Source organism: Protopterus annectens, chromosome 9.part0 (genome assembly GCF_019279795.1).
Source record: "Protopterus annectens isolate FY-2018-M chromosome 9.part0, PAN1.0, whole genome shotgun sequence".
Taxonomy (NCBI): Eukaryota; Metazoa; Chordata; order Ceratodontiformes; family Protopteridae; genus Protopterus; species Protopterus annectens.
Window position 1 is genome coordinate 1,018,194,765 of NC_056743.1, and position 16,291 is coordinate 1,018,211,055.

Here is a 16,291-nt window from a genome sequence, read left to right on the forward strand (position 1 = left end):
ACAAGTGTCACTGCTGATGCTTTATTTTGTGTGCATTTTCTTTTAGCTGACAAACTGTGTGCCATAGTGGCTGTAGTTGTAATACTGGTAAATGAGGATAACAGCTGTATGAAACAACCTTGACTTCAGGTTCTGAACAGCTATGTTATAAAAATAAATAAAAATGAAAGTCTGGCAAGTGCAGAAGACTAAAGTTCTCAGCTGTTAATGAGCTTCTTCCTGTGTCCAAGGTAGAGTTTGATTCTTTTTGCCTTCATTTGCCTACTTTATAATTCTGAGTAAGTCACTTAGCCAGACAATGTTCCTGGGTTGTCCCTGAAAAAAAAACTGTCTGGTGGGCTTACTTAATCAACAGATATATAAAATGAAGAAGAAAAAAATATGTTGACTAAGCTGTACCCTATATTTAAAAATGAACAAACCTGGAATATAGTCAGACATACAAATTATTCAAGTCTATAGCAATTGGCTTTTGTATCTTTGATAGTTATAATTGCTGTCTGAATAAGAGATGGTCTATGGGCTCAACCTCTGTAGTTTTTCTTTTGGCTTTTCACAGTTAGGGGTCGCCACAGTGGAACTCCGGTCTGCTAATGACTGGCAGTCGATTTTTTTTTTTATGGTGCTGAGGTGCCAGCCCGACGCTCAACCTTCAACGAAGGCACACCCATTCACCCATGTCTTTCGAATGCCACTCTACCGCGGGGAGGACATGTGGACTCCACAGAAGGCACTCCAGCCGAGAATCGAACAGGAGAACCTCTTGCTCTGAGGCGACAAAGCTACTGCTGCACCACCGCGGCTTACTCCTTAATGGACTTAACATTTTGCCTACCTTCCATCCCTACTCTTTCTTCCTTCTATTTTTTCCACTGGTCCCATCCATTTTTAGTGGCTTTGTGGAGTCCCTGTCCACTACCCATTACGAGTCCATAAACCCTCTATGAAAAAGTACCTTTGTAAATCCATGGACTATTTTGTCCCTGCAGTATGCTCCCTGAGCCCCCTACTTTCATATATGCCCATTTTCAGAATGAACCGTCACCCGCCCCCCCCCGAAAAGAACCTGTGCGTCTGTTTATCTTTTCCTCTTTTGGTTTCAAGTGAGAAGGGCTCTAGCTTCTATAGCCTATAGTATATCCCTTAATTTGTACTACACTGATCTGTCTGGTGGCTTTCTGCTTAATTACTTTCAGCAGCCTGATATCCCTTTACTTTTATAACCTGTGTGACTGGGCACGGTATTCAACGTGTGGTTAGTCGGAGGTCTGTAGTGTGGAAGCATTACATTTTTTTAGTTCAGTAGCCTTTCCTCTGAAGATACTCCCTGCATTATTTTTGCTGCTAGCTATTCTCACTTGGTCTGATTTTCATGGTCTAGTCCAGGTGTGGAAAACAGTCTCAGATCCTTTTCCTGCTCATTTACCTTGAATGCTACTCACACCAGGTTGTACTTCCTATTAGTTTTGTTGTGGCCCAAGTGAAGTACTTTGATAGACTGCTGCCCCCCTCCAATATTCTCCACCATTGCACCTGTCTTTATATCTTTAGTACAGACTCATTTTTGTTAAACTATTTGGGTATATCCAGCAAACACTCTGAGAGAGACTAGATAGGAAGATAGATCCATGTAGTACTCCATTACTCAATGTCCTAGTTCCTGAGATTGTCACTCTCCTTAACTTTGTCTGCCCTACCATTCACCTGTGTAGCTGTCTAGCTCCTAGTACTGATTTAACCCGTAACCCTTCCAGCTTTTCTGTCAGCATGTTAGATGAGTCAGAAGCCTTGTTGAAGTGTAGTTAAGCCATGTCTGGCAGTACTCTCCTGTCAAATTCACCTGCATCTCTAAAATTGGATCATATTTGTCTGACAGCTCCTTCCGGATGTGAACTCATGTGGTTGCTGTCCTGGAGAATATTGTCCTGTAAAACGCTGCCAGCACTTCAGTCATGATTCTCTGCATGTCTTGGTCTGCTACTGCTAAGCTAGTAGACCTAAAACTCCATGGATGTTTTTCCATGCTGCACCCAGTGTGCCACACTTAATATTTTCTAGTTCTCAGGCACTTCTGATGTAGACCGTGATCTTTTGAAGCTTTTTGAGGACTCTTATTCTCTATGGGCAGCCTGTTCCCTCTCCATTATTCTTTGTTCTCCCCTGCTTCCCCTCACAGCTTGACACCCTACACTTGCTCTCCTTTGTGGAGACTGAAGCAAAATATTAATTTACTACCTCTGCTTTTTCCAGTCCTATGTGATCTCCCTTCTGTCTTTGATTAGGCTACCCATTTCTGTGTGTTTCCTCCTCTCTGCAGTACACCTAAAAGTCCTGGTTTTCCATTTTGATCTAGTTCTCTCCAGCTTTCACATTTGCTGCCTTCACCGTCTTTGCTGTTCTGCTAACTTTCTTGTACTCTTCCATCTTTCTTCTCCTTCCTAACTCCGGTTTTCCACATCTTATAGTTCCTTTCTTTGGCCAACATTGGATTATGTGATGCAGTTAGAAGACGACATAAAGCATAAAAGCTAGTAACATCAAGGAGGAAGCATATAAACAAATTTCGGTACTTGCTTATTATTGCAACCACATTTTTAACCTGCTTTACTTCAAAAAGTTTTCGCTGCTGTAAAACATTTGTTCTAATGTACATTTACTGGAGTGAACAACAGTAACTTTTTTACATTGTTGTACTTCATTAAACTAAAGGGAAGCTGACCCTGTATTTCGGGGGATGAAAACGCTTAGTTACACCGAAATGCAAGCTGCTTGCATGCAAGTCACTATTGACATTTTACCATCGCATCTGCAGTCAGTTTGTGTGGTTTTCCGAAGTTATGGCAGCGTTTGTTTTTACATCACTTCTAGGCACATTTTGTCTCCATACGGAAGGCTTTCCCTGCTGTCATACTGACATGGATCAGAAACTTGGGAGCACGGTCAGCCAATGAGAAATGCAGCAAGGTGATACTTTGGTTCAACGTCCATTAAACCCATTGTACCAGGTGTCTGGAAAGTAGTACTTTGCAGAACTTAATAACTACAAGTGTTTCTGTGCTACTGTTTGTCGAAGGTTGATGTAGGAATCTGAACTAAAAAGTCGAAGAAATAAGTGAAAGACATAGGTTTTACATGGGTTCTCTGTACAGTTTTAGGACACAACATGGCTCGACAGTCTGTGTTTTACAACATGAGATTGAGGCAAAATGTCTGTTAGCAGTTGGTTGACAAATTCCTGCTTACCATTGTTATTCTTCATGTTTCCCAAGCATTGTCAAAAACAAGTAATTAGGAGTTTACACCCCCCCCCCCCCGTAGTACTTACAGATAGCTTCATTTCATGGAAACCTTATGATGTAACAGAGGTTAAAAATGTGGTTGCTATAATATGCAAGTACCCAAATTTCAAGTACAGCAAGGCTTGCGAGTACAAGATTCTAGTTTAGAAGACTATCTGCATGGAAACAAATGTGCACATTTTGAAAGCATTAAGGCATTGCACAGTTTGTGTGAAATGTATTTTTTGCGAAGTTGATGGATATATGAAACCGCCTTCCTCTGGTGGAAATGGGGCTTACTGGTGAATGAATTGAAAATGTATGGGACAGCCGTACTGTAGTCTTCATGTGCTGTGAAGAACTGAGCTGCAGGTAACTAGAATCTTTAATTTATTGGGCAGGTAGGGAATTGAGCACACTAAGTGAATCAAGAGGTCCTCCACTTTTTCTTTTTCTTTTTCTGTGATTGTGTTAGTATGGTAACGTGTGCAAGATTTTCTTTATGTTCAGAGGATGTCCTAAAAATGGAAATTTTGTTACATATGTTTTTTTCTCTGTTTCTAGAACTCTATGAATCTTCCACCAGACAAAGCCAGATTACTACGGCAATATGACAGTGAGAAGAAGTGGGACTTAATCTGTGACCAGGTAATGCATTTATTCTTAATATGACAGTGAAGATAGCAAAATGCTGTAGTCCCCCTGTAGTGGTATAAATTGTAGAACTATAGATGTTCTTCGTGTTTCACTGTTGCAGTCATCACATTAGGGTTATCTGCCTGCAGGTAGCCCTTAATCAGTCCAAATACCAGAGTCTTGAGATTTCTGTGTCAGATGCTGTCGTCTCTTCCATGGCATCAGGTAGTCAGGGGTATAAAACATGCAGCCGACGCCATTACATCAGCTTTTCTTGATGCGCAGGAGCCCAAAGCAGAAGCAGTTCGCAAATGCCGGTTGGCCGCTTCCTGAAATTTTCATTTTTCGAGTTTCAAACTTGAAGTCTTCTAAAGCTAAGTACCTCGTTGGGGATCCTTTTTTTCTTGCTCTATCCGATGTCCGAAAAAGTTAATTGTCTTGCCTGTGGAAAGCAAATACGTCACAGATTTTCATTCTTACTGCGTCACCTGTTTAGGCCCAGACCACGATGTCCCTCACTGTCTGTTTTGTGCCTTGTTCAATGCCCGAACTATTCGTTGGGCTATTTTTGTCACTAAATTCTTTCGCTCTCATTCACTGTATTCCAAAATGGCTTCAATAAACAATCTGACTACCGATTTTCTGAAAAAACGCAAGGATAAAGACAGAGCCAGATTGCATAGGTCCAAAACTGCGGACGATGCTTTTGTTAAGCTAGTCGCCAGTCTGCTGGTACTCAGTGAGGCACTTTTGCAACCCCTGTTACCCGCTTCTACAGATTTGCAGGTCTCTACTGAGACTCATTTCGATTCCTTCTTTGACTGTGGAACCTGCGGATGTCTCTACCTTGGATGGGTCCGGAGCTACTGTGCAGGCACCAGCTTCTGAGGGTGTATTCAGACCTTCCGATGTTCGCATTAAACAGACTACTTCGTTAATGACTAAAACTACCGAATTTCTCAGGCCCAGTGTTTGCACTACGCCTAGGAAACCGATGACCATAGCACATTCTCAAGCTCCCATGCCACAGAAACAAATGCTTAGAATGGCTGAAGGCCTTATTACTTTAATTAGGGGAAGCCAGCCTTCCCCCTCTAAAAGACAAAGAATTGATTTTCCTTCTGATTCTACAGACCATGAGTCCCATGACTCTGACCCCTGTGATTACCAGGGCATATCCTTGTCTACCTATGAGGACTTGGATGCAGAGGATTCCATTCCCTCTGCCTCCCCTCCAGAGGACTTTTCTTTTGGTGAAACCTTGCATACCCTAAGAGCATTTCCGCTGGGAATGCCAGGGCTACACACACACCAAAAAGAGACTCAGGGAATTTTTAGACTTGCCTCGGCACAGGCCTCTAGCAATACCCCCTGTCCAGAATATTGTAGATTATGTCTTCATGGAATCCAGTTTTACCCCTGATACTTTACCACCAGCTCCTAGAAAGCCTGACAGGTACTACAGAGTAACTGACTCTCACAAATTTCTCTTTAAAAATCCCACTGCTGATCCAGAGACCATTTCCCAGGGACCTTACGGTATTAAGACTACTACATCCAAAAACCCTACCCCTTCGGACAGGGATTCTAGGGCTTTAGACAGATGGGGTAAGAAGGTATAAACCTCTGCAACTCTTGCCATCGGGGCTTTAAATTGCCAGTTTCACATGTTGAAGTACCAGCAGTATATTATGGAACTATTTTTCTTCACCACAAAATTTTTTTTTACTCTGTAAAAGACAAGTTTGCCGAGGCACTAGAGAGAATATTTTCATTTTATATGAGATGAGCAGTGTTTTATAATAAATCCTTTGCACTTCAAGGAATTGGATTATTATTGTGGTGAAGAATATTGGTCTTTGTGATAGACTGTGGTTATACAAATATTATGGAACTAATTAAACAAAAAATGTTGTTGATTCCTGATTGTGCAGAAAATAGAGACTTACAAGAGTTAATGCATTCGGCAAATCAAGTTGGTAAACATACTTTGCAGTTGGTTTTGATGCCTTAGAAGCATCTTGCAGGGCTGCTGTAACTGGGTCTGTTCTGAGAAGGCATGCTTGGCTGAAGGTACGAATCTTGCCAGACCATGTCAAAGCAAAGTTCTTAAAAAAAAAAAAATGGTGGAAAAAGCTAAATCTATGCAAACTGTTAAAGATTTCTTACAGGTACAGCTACCTAGATTCAGTAGGCATTGGCCTTCAAAAAAACTGTTCATTTCCAGTCCCTCCCAGACCTTCTCAGCCCAAACCCAGGGGCAACAGACCACAAAGACTACAGTCTCAGGGTATGCACAGATCTAAACAATGGCGTGCTCCCTCCTCAAAAACAGGGAGTGGTAAGCCCCACCCCCTTATGGAAAACATTCACTATGACTTGTCCTTCATCCTTCCTAGCCATGCCCAAGTACTTGCACCCCTAGGAGGAAAGTTTTCCCTGCATGCAAAATACTGGGAGTATATTACCCAGGACCGATGGGTCTTAAACATTGTATCCCAGGGATACGGATTCTACTTCCACTCACTGCCAACCCCAAGCGGATTGCCAGACCTTCCTCCAAACCAGTGGGCAGAGGCCCAAAAGCAAGTACTTTCTCTTCTCAGTATCAGGCCTATTCAACCTGTTCCAACAGAGCAAAGGGGGCAGGGTTTCTACTCCAGACTGTTCCTGGTGCCCAGAAAAGAGAACTCTTGGTGCCCTGTTCTGGATCTGTCAACTCTCAATTCCTTCCTGGTGGTACCAAAATTCAAAATGCTTGCACTCCAGCAGCTGCTGCTTCCTATGCTAGCCAAGGACTCCTGGTTGGTCACCCTAGACTTAAAAGAAGCTGATCTGCGCATCCCCATAAGGGAATCTTGCAGGAAATATCTACGTTTCACGGCAGGCTTTATGCACCATCAGTTCTCTGTACTTCCCTTTGGCTTATCTACTGTGCCCAGGGTATTCACAAAGTGCCTGGCTCCAAGCCATTGCATACTGCAGGCAGAGAAATATTCAAATTTATCCATACTTGGACGATTGCCTGTTTCAGGTGGACAGTCTCGAATTGCTACTTCAGCACCTGACATTTGTAAAGAGACTTCTATCTTCTCTGGGGTATGCCATCAACGAAAAGAAATCACATCTGGAACCCAGCCAAAAGATTGTATTCCTGGGAGCAAGCTTGAACACAACTTTCCAGATGGCATTCCTCACTCCAGAAAAGTAGGTTTGACAAATTACTTCAAACTACTGGCCACCCAAACCCAGCTATCTGCAAGAAAAATACTGCAAGCCCTAGGGTTCATGGCCTCATGCATTCTACTAATTCCATATGCAAGACTGCATATGAGGAAACTTCAGTGGTACTTAAAAAGTCTCTGGTGTCAACATTCTGAGGACCTGGAAACAGTGATTCCTATAATTTCTTACCTAAGGACTGAGTTCCTTTGGTGGGCAGAGGCTTGCAACCACAACAAGGGACTCCCTTTCACTCAAACCGCCCCCCCCCCCCCCACTGCCCAAACCCTGACAACAGACGCATCAGACTATGCATGGCGGGCTCACGTGGCAGGCAAATGCATTCAAGGCAAATGAAGTCCAGGACAAATTCACCTGCATATCGATCAAAAAGAAATGTTAGCTATACAGAATGCACTGACAGCCCTCAGACACCTTATCCTGCCAGGACAACTCTTGATAAAGACGGACAACACCACAGTTATGTGGTACATAAACAAGCAGGGGGGGAACTCATTCCTACCCACTCTGCAGGTTAGCCATGGCTCTGTGGAATACAGCCTTGAGCTAAGACGTGCACCTGCCAGGCAAACAAAATTCACTGGCAGATGACTTAAGCAGAAATCTAATGGACCCACACGAGTGGAAACTGGAACCCAACTCATTCAAACTTCTAATACACAGGTGGAGGACACCAGAAGTGGACCTCTTTGCTTCCTCCCCAAAACTATCAGCTGAGCAAATTTTACACCAGAATTCCCCACAGCCAAGCATGGAAAGTGGATGCCGTAGCCTTTATATGGGAAAACCTCTCAATCTATTCCCTTCCCCCTCTGCCCCACCTTTCAAAGGTACTACTCAAGATCAAACAGGACAGGCCAAGGACAATCCTTATTGCACCAGACTGGCCACATCAGCACTGGTACCCACTCCTACACAGTCTCACAGCAGTGCCACCCTGGCATACTTACATCAGACCCCCTCTCTGCTGTCCCAGCAGGAGGGACAGATTTTGCATCCTCAGATGCAAACCCTGAGCCTGGCAGCCTGGCTTATTCCCTGAATACATCACCAACAACCTTCAACAAATAGGTACTGGATGTTATCCTCGAGGCCAGGAGGTCTAGTACTAGGAAATCATATTCAGAAAAGTGGAAAAGATGCTGTGCTTGGAGCCACTCTCAAGGAAAGGACACAGCTGTACCCACCTTACCTCAAATCCTAGATTATCTAGCAGAGTTGCTCCACAAGGGCCTATCCTTCTCATCAATTAAGGTTCATGCCTCTGCCGTCTCAGCTCATTACAATACTGAGCCACCCCTCTTCTCTCACTCTCTGATCAAACCGTTCCTGAGAGGAGCTAACAATTTAAGACCCTCAAGGAGAGCTCCAGCTGCTGCCTGGGACCTTAACTTTGTACTAGAGAAGCGCATGCTCCCCCCTTTTGAGCCTGCTGCTACAGCAGAGTTAAAATTCCTCTCTTGGAAAACAGCCTTACTTCTAGCATCACTTCAGCAAAAAGTGTCTGAGTTACAGGCCCTTATGGCTGTGGAACCCTTCATTATCTTCCATGCGGACAGGGTTTCCTTCAGGACTAACCCATCATTTATGCCCAAGGTGGTATCCAGTGTGGCTTTAAACCAGTTCATCCATTTACCAACCTTTTTTCCTAATCCTCAGAATAAAGGGGAAAGGATCCTGCACTCCCTGGATGTGCACAGACAGCTCAGGTTCTACCTTGACAGGACTAAACCTTTCAGAAAATCTGACCAGCTGCTAGTCAGCTGTGCTACAGAGGCAGAGGACAAGGTCATTTCAATGCAAACCATTTCTAAATGGATAGCACACTGCATCCATTTCTGCTACAAGCACCATGGAAAACCTACCCCACAGGGGATCAGACCTCATTCCACTAGGGCTACCTCAACCTCTACAGCATTTCTCAGGGGAGTCCCTACCAGGGGCATCCTGGAAGCTGCAACCTGGAGTTCTGTACATACCTTCACCAAGCATTACCAGTTACCTATCTTTTCTAAATCCAGAGCTGGATTTGCCACAGCAGTCTTACAAGGCCTGCTAGCCTGCCCTAATACTTTTTGACTGCTTCCAACCTTCCTCTGCTTTGGGAATCAACCCAAGTGTGATGACTGCAACAGTGAAACATGAAGAACATAGTACAGTTGTGCACACTTACCATAAATGTAGATGTTGGAGTGTATTCACTGTTGCAGTCCTGGTTACCCTCCCTCCAGCCTCCTGTCTTTTCTATACTTTATACCTGTCCTCTCTTTTGGCCATATCTTATGGCAGTGGTATTTACTTTCTACTGGAGGTGTTCCATGTCATATGATTGCTTCTTATTTTGGGGGCTCCTGACATCTGGGGCAAGAAAAACTGATGTAATGGCGTTGGCTGAATGTTTTATACCCCTGATGACCTGACGTCATGGAAGAGGCGACAGCATCCGACGCAGAAATCCCAAGACTCTGGTATTCGGGCTGACTGAGAGCTACCTGCAGGCAGATAAGGTTAGTGTGATGACTGCAACAGTGAATACACTTGGACATCTACATTTATGGTAAGTGTACACAACTGTACTTTTCCTTTTGTCTCTTGTGGTCCAGATCATCTGCTGACTTAAGGTTTTGGCTTGCAAGTTAACTAATTATCTGTTTTTCTTTTGCTGACCTTTGTAATCCAAGGAATATATACTTATAGGATTGGAAGAATTAATATGTCCGTTACTTTAAAATCTGCAGCTTGTTTGGCAGGTAGGTAGATGAAGGTGAGATGAATTGTTTGAGGATCACTCTTGCAGTGATATTGATTATGGATGCTTATTCCTGAGGGCTTCTTCTACAGAAGGCTCAACATCCATCCCTACTTCCAGGCCTTAGTACCTTTCTGCCTCCCAGAGGGCCAGAGAAGTGCTTCCTGGGGATGTTAGTGTGAACACAGTATTAAGCAGGCATCTGAGTAATCTTCAAATATTTCTTTCCCAAGATTCAATATGTGAAGAAGTCCCTGACTGAGCCTGACAAAAGGCAGATCCCATCCCACCATGCCCTGCAAAAGAAAAAACCCAGAGAAGTCCAAAGACCTTGAGAATGTGGCTCCCCTCCCTGGTCTCCCAAGACCCAAAAAGCCTTTATGTCCTTTGAAAGGGCACATGAGAGCTTCATGGTAGGAAAGGTGAAAATGAATCAAATGGTACTTCACTTCAGCTCAAGGATGCCTCAGGGAAGCAAGAGGGGACTGTGGGAAGGAAACATACTGCAACAGTGATTGGCTGAGGCATCTACAATTACAGTAAGTTCTTACACAGTTGCACTGAGTTTTTTTGTATGGTTCACTGTTCCAGTGCTACTTTGTTTGTTGTAGAGGTTGGGGTTGCAGGAACCCTTACAAAATGGCTATGATAAAACTTAACCTAGCTCTAGATGCACTCTCCAAGTTGTAATGTTTGTAGAAAGTGTGAGCTGAGTTCCAGATAGCAGGGCCTGGAAAGGACTGTGTGCTTACCCCTGCAGTGTAGCTTAGTCCCTGGGTGTATGAGATGTGGCATGCCCTTGTATCTTTTTACATGAGCTGAGTAAGCAAAAGACATGCAGTGATACAGCAATTTCTTGATTGCATGGAAGCTTGCTTTCCCACCCTTCAGGTGGCAAGAGAGACAAAAAGCTGATCTGTAGTTCTATTATTTTTGTCTTGCCTGAATAGTGTCTCCCTTGTCTGTTCACATATAAAATATTCAGAATTTTCTTTCCCATGTTTTGAAGGCTTGGGGAAAAAAAAAGATTATGGGAAACTATATGGACTAATTTAAGGTAAATTTTGTTAGTGTTTTATGCGTAAAGGAAGGGTTTGTCCTTAAGCTGACTCTGCCTTTATAGAATCTCTAAAATGGTTATTTTGCACACATGCATCAGCACTTCTGAAATCCTCCTGGATGCTGTAATGGGTTGCAGAAGGAGCTGTTTAAGTTAGGACCTCTAAAGGGTGACTGTATGAGCTTTTCTAGCACAAAGTTCAGATTCCATTAAAGAACATTTTCTGTTCTCTGTTGCCCTAGGTGCAAGATCTCTTTATTATACTGTTTCTCATAGTAGAGATCTGAAGGCATGCAGGGTGAGATGGTTAAGAGCTATACCTTCACTGAGACATACATCTGCCCTGCCCGAAAAGTTTGAATAGATACTGGAGACTAATAGAGAATGAGGGTGAGAAAAAGTCTTAATTTTTCCTTTGGTACCAGACAGAGAGAGGGGAATGTTTCCAGTTGATTAGGTACAGTTTCCTTGACATAGACGTCTTAGTCTCATGAATTTACTTCTCTTCTGGCTTAACATTATACATATCATCCATGCTGGGAGCCGCATGATTCTAGGTTTGGATGTGTAAGGGTTCCCTTGCTGGTAGGTAAATAGGTTCACTCTTAGAAGGCAGAATGACTGGTTTCTTTCTGGTCATTGCTAGGAAAAAGGAGAGCCAGTGCTGCCTGTGTGAAAAGGGTGCTATCAGTAGCACCTTTCAACCATCCTCCTTTGCCTTTTGGAAGCATCTTGGGGAGAAGTGGATCAGATGGAATGTGTACATAAACTCACCTAACTGATGAAAAAGGCATCCCCTATCCAAGCCTGCTATTGCAGTGCTCTGGAGCAGAACTTCTTCAGTTGCCTGTTACTCAGAGAAGCAAAAATGTCATTCTGAGGGTCATCTCACCTGTGGACCAATTATAGAAACCCATCCCTGTGTAGCATCTATTCATGGAGGCCTGCCTTTGATCTTCTCAGGTAGTTTGCCAGTGAGTGTAACTGGGATGGAATGTAGATTGCTTTTAGGTAAATATTTGATTCTAGAACTATTGATAATCTACTGATTTCTTTCTTGCATGTTTATGTACCACATTACAGTTGCGTGTAATAAACTGAAGTATTCCCTTTTGCCAGATTAGTTTGAGTGCCTTTGGAGCATAGAAGAATGCCAACATTTCTTTTTATGCAAATATGTTCCTTGATCTGAGAGTGACTCCACTTTCCTTGTGTCTTGCTGAATGAGCTTGAGGTGTCTGTGGTCAAGTTTTTTTTTTTTTTTTTTCTTCCCCAGATTGCTTGTGTAGGGTGCATCATTCTTAGTAGAGTAGCTTCTCCCTCAAGTCCTCTTCCACTCTATCTGTGCTGTGTATTGAAGTGGGTTTTTCCTGGTACTTGTACCATTTGCCAGACCATGAATAACCTGTCCACTCTAACTGGCATCTGAAGTGCACGGGAGAGGAACAAATGCAGAGGGCTGCCACTTCTGCTGACAGTGATTAAGGTTGCTAGTGTAAGTGGCCCTACCTCACCTGCAGACTGATGTCTTCTGGAAGTTGAGTTATTGCAGTGATGTGTGGTTACTTGTCACACACTCTCTCTCAGGGACAAGAATGCTGTTAACCCACAGCAGTTTCTGACTTCTGGCTTCAGCCACTGTCAGTGTATACCGCTCAACCAAGCAACACCCAAAATTTGCACAAACCCTCTTGAAAAGTAGGTATATATGGCAAAACAGATCTTAACAGCTAATTAGTATAAAATTTACACGGTTTACCTTTACATCATTGATCCCAACATGGTCAAAACGGCTTCCGCGAATACCTAAGTCCGAACGTCTCCAACGTCTAATTCCGAATAAGTGAACAACAAAACCTCGCTCCTTTTTGACCCATGGTAGCACTGGTGTGGCGCGGCCAGAAATGTCAAAATTCGACATTTTCGACATTTAAAATTTTTCGTCGTTCCGGTTCGCTTTCGATTAAGTGGCTGGTTGATCATGTGTGATCGATATAAAGGTAAACCAATTTACATACATTATATCATAACTTCTTGCAGTTCAAGTAGAATTGTGGAAATCAGCTACTCAAAAGCACAAGTTTAAAAAACTGAGTGTGATAAAATGACAAGTGGGCATGGGGAATTGGGCAGATGGAAGGGGCTGGACAAACTCGAGTGCTGAGATGCAACCACTGCAAAACACATGCAATCCAATGAGCATAACAGATTACAACAGATTTCCTTCTGCTGTCACATTGTGATGATCTTCATTAGATCACTCTTTTAGTAGCTGTTACATATGAGAAGTATCCTGTGTCTCCAGCCAATCTACAAAGCTTATGGCACCTTCTTAGCGTGTTGCATGTCCACCCTAAGCTTGAGCGGATATATTAGAGAGAGGAGTATGGATTCTTCAAAACTCAGAACTGTTTTGCCGCTAATCTGCATATCATGAGTGTTGCTTCAATTGTTTTCGTGTGGTCAGTTTCATCATATTGTCTTCAGGCATATAAGTTACCCCATTGAAGAAACTTCCTATTTTTTGACAGTCGTCCTTTTGTCGATCTGAAAAGGAAAATGTAGTTGTGGGTGCTAAATACAATTCAAGAACTCCCATTGTAAGTGTTCAATATGTTTGTTCGTTCACTCCAGAGACGTTAAGTAATGGATTAAACTTCCTTTGTATTTAACTTGAGAACAGACATCTTCAGGACTTTGCATGAGTAGCTATGGCATTGTTCTCTGCTACAGACCTTCACCCTCAAATGAAAAAGGAAAAAATTATCAAGAGAGATGAGTGAATATAAGTGATCTTTCTCCTCTCTTGTACAGTCAGTGACTGTTCACTGCATCAAGGTGCATTTGCAGCTCCTGGACTGCTCTTCAGCTTCCCTTGGGCCCACTGTAGTGACCCTTTTGGAGGTCGTTGTGGCCCAGGACTATTACATGTCCAATCAGCCTGTATGCTTGGCTGAGTCGGTGAAATCAAGCAAGATGTCCTAGGGCACAGGCATATACCAAAGCCATTCTACCCCATAGACATTGATAATTGGCAATATTGGGGCATGAATGGCTAGGCTTAAAAAGGCTCTAGGTTCGTTAGCCTAGTAACCTCTTATGATGATAGTTGAAGTGAATGAGTTATTCACCAGGATCTAATAAGGGAGGTTGTTGAAGGCTTGCTCATGGAAGTTGTCCATGGTTTCACTTCTGAAAACCTTATGTCTGAACACTCCTAAGAAACATACTTGAAAGTTAAACGCATCTCCTCCTCATCTATCCATCCAGTCAGAAGGGGACCAAGGAAGATTGATACGGTTTTGCACAAAGGTTGTTTAAAGCTATCGAGTCATTCTAGTCCTCTCTGCTTGTTTCCACTTCTCCTGTTAAGAGGACTAGAGGTCCTTCCTCTTCTGAAGATTTCTCTGATTTTGACAATGATTGAATTGATAGTCTCCCAGGTTCCTTTTCCCACCAGCTGAAAATCTAAGGCTGAGGACACATTATCTTTTGACTCATCTAAAGAGGAAATTTATTTTGTTAACACAGTAGCTGAAATTAAAGATTTTTTTTTTTTAAAGTGGGAGGGTAAAGAAATTTGACCTCCCAAAAAGGTACCATTAATTACTGAATATGGACACTTTTCTGATCCTGTTGCTGTACCTTCTGTTCTGGAGTCTCGGGGAAGATACTTTTTCTGCTGCATTTGTGTCCCCAGACTCTCAGCCTCCAGCCCCTAAAAAGCCTGACTGGTTTTGTAGGGTTCCTGATTCCCACAAGTAAAATCTGTCAGTTGATCCTGCTTTCATGTTTGAGTGCTGACAAAAGGTACTACAATCTTTCCCTCTTCTAACCTAACTAGTTAGAAGAGGGAAAGATTGTAGTACCTTTGTCAGCAACCCAAATGACACGTAGTCCACAAACTCAATGTGCCACTCAACCACAGCTCATAAGGCATAACAACGTACCCAACACTCTAGTCATAGGTGACTCTGTAGTCAGGCACACTGATGTTCCACTCACCAGGCTAAACAAGAAGAAAGTTACTGTCAGCTGCTTGTTGGGTGCCAGGATCCGCCACATAAAGCATGCACTCAGGTCACTCCACAACAAGTACAAATATGACTCTGTCATTGTCCATGTTGGCGTGAATGACCTGACGTACCTCATTAGACTACATGAAAAGGGACATGGAGGAGCTGTCCGAACTTGTAGCCCAGGCAGGTATGACCCTAACCCTGAGTAGCATCCTGCCATCACCCAGAATGATACCACAGTACGAGGACAAAATGATTGACTTCAACAGTTGGCTAAGCTTCTGGTGTCATTGTAAGGGGATCCAGTATCTGTTTGCCTGGGATGACATGATCGACAAACCACGATGCTTTGCCAGAGATGGCCTGCACCTGTCGCCCCCGGGATTCCGGATACTGGCTAAGGCTCTAGCCACCCCTATAGTGCCTTTTTTAGGCAAGGTTCAAATGACAAATTCACCACCCTAACAGGTACAGGCAAGAAGAATCTGAGAGTATTGCTACTCAATGCTAGAAGTCTAAACCTCAAAATGCACTCACTCGAGGCACTCCTTAAAATGGAGAACATCGACATCTGTGCAGTGACAGAGACCTGGTTCAAGGCTCCAGAGAGTACCCCTGCATTACCAGGCTATAATTCATACCACACCTTTCGGCCACCTAACCTGGACCAAAACACTAAAGGCGGAGGCGTGTCCATATTCATTAAGGATAGCCACACCTCCAGGCTAGTTGCTCAGCATATTGCATCCGAGATTATCCAAGTGCAACTAACTCTGGGCAAGACCGCAATCCAAATTGTAGCTTGCTACAGATCCCCCACCAATCCCCAGGATTCCCACTCCTCATTTCTTGATACACCGGAAAATATTAGGGTACAACCCAACACTCTAATAATGGGCAATTTCAACTACCCTACCATTAACTGGGAAAACTACTCATGTACCAGCTCTTGTGCTCAACGTTTTCTGGAATTCATAAATTCCAATGCCATGGATCAACTTATACACACCCCCACCAGGGGCAGCAATATCCTAGACCTGGTTATTATCAACATGGGCAACCGGTGTTCCACACCAGAGGTCAATTCCTCGTTGGTCAGATCCGACCACAAGCTAATCACGCTAGACATCCACATCCCTCCCTCACCCCCCATTAGGGAAACCACAGTAAAAAGTTTCTCCAAAGCCAACTTCATGCTTCTTAAAACAGAAGTGGCAAACTTCACGACACCCATGCTGACGGACAATAGAGGTATGACTGCTGAATCCTACACAGATGCACTTTATAAGCACTTAAACGAGTGCAT

At 43.4% G+C, this 16,291-nt stretch overlaps 1 protein-coding gene across 1 annotated transcript in view; it reads left to right on the forward strand.

The window, feature by feature from the left end:
• The window catches only part of FMNL3 (formin like 3), a 1,635,345-nt gene that overhangs the window by 419,339 nt on the left and 1,199,715 nt on the right, over window positions 1–16,291 (forward strand). The window contains exon 2 of the mRNA XM_044082195.1: window positions 3,843–3,926. Coding sequence (XP_043938130.1) covers window positions 3,843–3,926 — 84 coding nt within the window. The remainder of the gene's footprint in view (window positions 1–3,842; window positions 3,927–16,291) is intronic.